Genomic DNA, 5,703 nt, shown 5'->3' on the forward strand with positions numbered 1-5,703 from the left:
GTGCTCATTAGTGCTCTCCAACGTTTTCCAATTGTTCAGAAAAACTCTGACAAAACAGATGTCTGAAATACAGGCACTCGCTTTTTTACATAGAAAACCAGCAAGACAGCAGCACTTTCTGAAATCAGTCTATCCATGTGCCAATAACCCTCAATTCATTCACCCACTCATCAAATTAAAAGCTACAATTGTCACTTCATTATTAAAGATTTGACTTCTAAAAAAAAGGTATAGACAGACCAGGGCCGTCCTTTGAGCGGTGCAACTGGTGTGGTCGTACCGGGCCCCACGCTTTGAGGGGGCCCCGCTGCAAATGGACCGGGGGGGACTCCAGACTCTAGCTGCCAACATTTTTCAAAATATCTTCTTTTGTGCTCAGCAGAAAAAAGAAATACAGGTTTGAAACAGAATGTAAATTATTTCAAAATTTTTCCATATGATTTACTTTCTTCTGAAAAGATATTTTGAAAAAAAAAAACTTTTTTTTGCCATACAATGAAAGTCAACGAGGTCCAATAATTTTGTCTTCGGTGAAGTCAGATTTCGAATGATATAAGGGTGAGTAAAAGTCAGAATTTTCTTTCTTTTTTTTGGGGGGGGGGGGATTATCACTTTAGGTGAGAGTGTTTTTTAGTGTGTATTACAAGTTATGACTTGAATTATTTGTTAGCAAGTTAGTGAGGTACAATCCACTGATTGTGAGATTCATTATTATGCATAACTCATTATTTAAGACTTGTTTGCTTGGGTAGTTTAGGAGCCAGCAGCATTTCGTCCCCTTGAGGGCCAGGCCCCTTCATTGCCATACTGGCCCCAACCATAGCAGGATAGCTTCGATTCCTCCTCATACCTTCGTTTAGTGAATTAAAGGGGGACCCTGCCCTCCGAAGCCCACCCAGAGGACCTATAAGTGGGCTTGGCCTTGGAATCCCTCCCCCCGTTGCCCCAGAAGCCCCAGGGCTTGCCAACCCCAACCTTTTCAGCTTATCAACCAAGTTGAGACTATACATACTGACATCAGTTTGGCTCTCACAGTCTTTAGCCTGAGCCCCAGACACCCCTGCCACCTCTTTCAAAATAGACCTTGCTGGCTTGGATGCCAAGAAGTTTTCATAGGATGGGCTCTTGAAAGAGAAAGGCATGGAGGTGTCCGCATCAGAAACCGCTGAACCTGGGCTGGGAGTGCAACGGGTGGGGGAATTTGGCGGAGTGGTGGGTCTGTTCGGGTCGGGAAGTGGAGGAGTAAGAACTGAGGTGGAGAAGAGGACTCCTCCGCTTCCTCTGTCCCAGCTCTGAGGCTGGTACACGGCAGCAGAGATGCCCCTCTCCTGCAGGAGGCGAACCAGGCCCAAAGATGTGCTGAAGGTTTTGGTGGAGTCCCGCAGGTTGGTGAATGACTGAGACTGGGACAGACTCATTCGCCGAGGAGTACACGGCGTGGCAGCAGGTGTCGAGCGCAGACTGCTTGACATCACGCAGGACGAGCTGAGGACGGGGTTTAAACTGGACAGAAAAGCAGAAAATTATGTGGCGATTGGCTAGTCAGTTATTGTCTCAGTTACAGGACAGTACATTACCTGGGTGTCACCCTTGTGAGCTCATCAGACGGATGGAGGATTTTGCAGGTGGTGAAGGTGTAGGTTGAACTTGTGTGAGCCATGCATTTGCCCGGGAAATACACTGGAAAAGATACAAAAGTTGAGAGTCAAACAAACAGAGTTTTCATTTATTTTTATCTAAATGAATAATTTATGAAAGTTATGAAAGGTGTGTTAAATATATATATATATATATATATATTTACACAATGTAATGTCCATATTATACATACAAAAAAAAGTTTTCTTAGCAGCATAAATAGTACTATAATGTCAATCTCTGAATCAAGTTTTTGAGCATAAGACACCAAACTTACTTGAGAACTCTATGGAAGCGTGACCTGTGCTGGGACATGGTGATGAGGAGGCTGAGGGGGTGAGGCTATGGGCAGGAGGGACATTGGAATTGGATGTGGTTGTGGTAGGAAGGCTCTGGAAATACTGCTCTCCAGGCTCATCTTCCTCATAATCGGCATAGTGATATACTTCCTCCAGGTCCAACTCCAAGGGACGAAAGCCTTTCGGGACCACACCAGGTCGAGCATCCAGGATACTGCCCAGATTAGGCTGAGCCAACTGCTGCCAGTGCTGAAGCGTAGCCGAGCCTAGGAAAAGAAAAAGACATGAGGGATGCTGAGAAGAAGTAGTGTGTGATTATATAACCTTATTTACACAGCAGCTACATCAGGTCAGTGGGAAAACAAACACATTAACAATGGTGCAATGATGTGATAATGAAAAATATAGAATGAAGGAAAGAAAGAATGAGAATATCAAAAGGAATAAGAAGAAGTGACTTTATTGAAAGTGAAGAGAAAGTGCAGAACACAGACTTTAAACAAAATGAGAGGTGAAAAAATATAAGAAAGTAAAAGAATTACAGAAACAGAAAATATGGATGAAGAGTAAGACAAAGTGAAAATGTCCATGTTCACTTTTTGTCCATTAGGTGGCAGTAATAAAATACGAAACAGAACTTCTAGACTTCAAGAACTTTCACAACAAACTTTAAAATCAGTATTTCAATCACTACTTCATGCAGCTTAAGCACTACACTATATTTCATCACGACACTAGAATATATATAACTGATCAGACTCTTTCACATCTCACATACATGGTTTAGCATAGATGAAAAACAAATGAAGTCCTGCCTTTTTCATCATAGTAAAGAGGCTTTATAGAATATATGAATATGCATAACAGTACCAGCATATGCAAAATAATTTGCATTAGCCATGTAATACAGTGGAGGGAGTTTTTCTTTCAAAATTATCATTTGTTTGAAATGAAAGGGTTAGATGACAGAATTTTGACTTTCTGGTGAACTATTCCTTACATTTATCAATTTTCAAAAGTATGCCATAACCTGATCGCTAGTGTAAATGTATCCAGCAGCGGGATTCTCTGAAGTACGAGTGTTTGTGAGGATGCATTAGCCCCCACAGCGAATTGAAAAGCATCATAGTGGGTAGACGTGGCCTGGAACGGGAACGAAGAAATGTCTTAGGATAGACATTTTGGGTATTTCGGTCACCTTCCAGAGGTTTGACAATCTGGAGCTTGTCGGGAAGATAGGGCCGGCTGGCCCAAGCGCCCAGGGACATAATGCTCTCGCTGTGCACCAGCCTGTTTGAGTAATCTCCACTGTCCGCTGGCTCTCGATTACGCCTCTCCCGCTCCCCCTCGAAGAAGAGACGCTCGCTCAGACAGTTCTGCCGTCGCAGAGACAGTCGCCTCAGAGCGAGTTTGAGCTCCTCAGAGCCAGATCGCTTCTCAGGGGCATCCACACTGCAGTCAGTAAACAAGGAGAGATGTGTGACTGAAAACAAGGGTCATTCTTAGGTCATTTGTTTAAAATAATTTTAAAGGATGCTGAAATTAGTCACATTATTTGATAGCTTCAACTTTGTTTATTCTGCAATGCAAAATTAAAATAATTGTATTCTTATATGTATGATTTTCCATTAGGAATGCCCGCCAATTTGCAAGTCCCCATTTATCACAGTTACATTGTAAACGTGTTATTTTAATGTTAAAATAGTGAATTTATGATTTTATTTAAATTAAATAACATGCTTTCATTATATATTTTTACCTCAAAAGAACATTTTATGATAAAATGTTGGATTTGTCTTTGTATTTACACATAATGTTTAACCCTGGTATGCTACGCGATGTCTCCTATTTAAAAACTGTTTGGCATTTTAAAGGTAGTAATGTGATGAGGTGACAGAGGTGAGTTTAGTCGTACAGTATGTATCATTATTATATTTTTATTTAACTTATAATAATAAATGTTCACATGATACCAAATTCTCAAAGCAGCTGCTCATATGATAAATCAAAAGCTCAAATGTGATTTCATTTCTTCATTTGGGGTAGCAACAAAAAAATATCAATCCAGTACAACCCTATCCTAATTAAAACTATAATTCAATAATCCAATAATAAAAATAGGCCTACTCAAAGAGACATCCCAAACAATGAATAAAATGTTCAAATGATGAATCAAAAGTTTAAACCTTCATTGCAAATGGGAAATCAAATGCTTAAACTGATCAATTATCAAATCAATTATCAACCTTATAACATTAACATAGTGTGAATTATTACATCTGAATGATAGTACTAGAACTTATTCAAATGATAAGTACATAAATTGTAATGAGTTGAATTAAGTGTAGGTGAAAAATATGACTTTTGGAAATTCAGCACTGACCTTTTCAAATAAAATAATAATGAAATCTTCTAATACAAATGCCACTGATTCCAGAGAATGACCCTCTAACTCAAATTCAAGTGTGCCACTGGCCTTTCAGTCACATGAATATTTAACATACATACATTGTTTCCCCAGCAAAGTAGCGATGATTCACTTAAAGGTCAATTTAAAGTTATTAGCTTACAGCCTCTGTAAACATGGCCTCATAATAGACTCACGCAGCATCTGAGGAGCCGGTCTCCTGGAGCATGCTCTGTGTACGGTTATCAGGCGCTGCATTGTTGCTATTGCTGTCAGAGAGGGCGGAGCTAAGGGAGGAGAGCGTCTGATTGGACCCAGGGATGTTGGTAGCAGAATTAGCAGATCGCTGTCTGACAGACTGGTTGATGTTCTTCACGGTCTCAAACACACGCTTATGACGAACCCTTGAAACAAAAGCACATTTTGTTACGAGATATTTAACTAATTCAGATTATGGCAATGAAAGAAAATATGCTGTATTGGAAAGGAAAAACGGAGGAAAATTTCAAACCTCTGTTCTTCATTGTCAGGATTCTCCAGACTCAATTCCTTCCTCATGGTTCCCTCAATTTCAGCAGCCAGGGAGTCCTAAAACACACATGCGCACATACACACAACACAAACGTTTACTAAACTATCTACATGGGGATCTTTTATAGACTTCTATTTATACAGCTTGTTATAAAACCTAACCAACACACTAAGCTTAACAGAAAACTTTTCTTTGCTATATTTTTACACAGCTTTTACAAATGTGGGCATCACCAAGAGGAGGTTTTGTCAGATTTAGCTACATTTTTTTTCTATTTTAGGCTTGATCTTCACTCAGACTTTTTAAATTCCCCTTTCAATGTGTAAAATATCTGTAAAATATCTAAGAATCAAGGTAATTCTATTTTGTACTGTTACATTTTCAATTAATTTGGTATTTGTACACAGTGAAAATTGACAGGGGGCACATCTCTAGCAGAACAACAAAGTGACAGAAATGTCATTAATTAAGGAATTATTATTATTATCATGATAGGATAAGCAGCTTTCTTTTACCAAACCAGTAAGGATTTGAAAATGTGAATATATTTATATAGCTTGTTAAGCTAAGTTTTATCATTTATCATTTTATCATCACTAAGTAATATCATTTATTAGATTAAAACTCAGTAATATTGTGAAAAAATAGTAACATTTAAAATAACTGTTTACTATTTGAATATATTTTAAAATATATGTTATTCGTGTGATGGCAAAGCTGAATTTTAGTGCACTGGCCTAGCATGAGTTATATAACTCTTTGTGTGTGTGTGTGTGTGTGTGTGTGTGTGTGTGTGTGTGTGTGTGTGTGCGCGCGTGTTTCAGGTG

General features: G+C 39.1%; 1 protein-coding gene across 2 annotated transcripts in view; it reads right to left on the reverse strand.

The window, feature by feature from the left end:
• Positions 1 to 557: 557 nt before the first annotated feature.
• The window catches only part of trak1b (trafficking protein, kinesin binding 1b), an 11,476-nt gene continuing 6,330 nt past the window's right edge, over positions 558 to 5,703 (reverse strand). For both annotated transcript variants that reach the window (XM_016441989.1, XM_016441990.1), the window contains exons 10-15: positions 4,856 to 4,932; positions 4,542 to 4,748; positions 3,136 to 3,389; positions 1,916 to 2,203; positions 1,578 to 1,680; positions 558 to 1,503 (exon numbers count right to left, since the gene is read on the reverse strand). In XM_016441989.1, the coding sequence (XP_016297475.1) occupies positions 726 to 1,503; positions 1,578 to 1,680; positions 1,916 to 2,203; positions 3,136 to 3,389; positions 4,542 to 4,748; positions 4,856 to 4,932 (1,707 nt within the window). In that variant the 3' untranslated portion in view covers positions 558 to 725. The remainder of the gene's footprint in view (positions 1,504 to 1,577; positions 1,681 to 1,915; positions 2,204 to 3,135; positions 3,390 to 4,541; positions 4,749 to 4,855; positions 4,933 to 5,703) is intronic.

This window comes from Sinocyclocheilus anshuiensis, unplaced genomic scaffold, assembly GCF_001515605.1.
Source record: "Sinocyclocheilus anshuiensis isolate Anshui unplaced genomic scaffold, SAMN03320099.WGS_v1.1 scaffold195, whole genome shotgun sequence".
NCBI lineage: Eukaryota > Metazoa > Chordata > Actinopteri > Cypriniformes > Cyprinidae > Sinocyclocheilus > Sinocyclocheilus anshuiensis.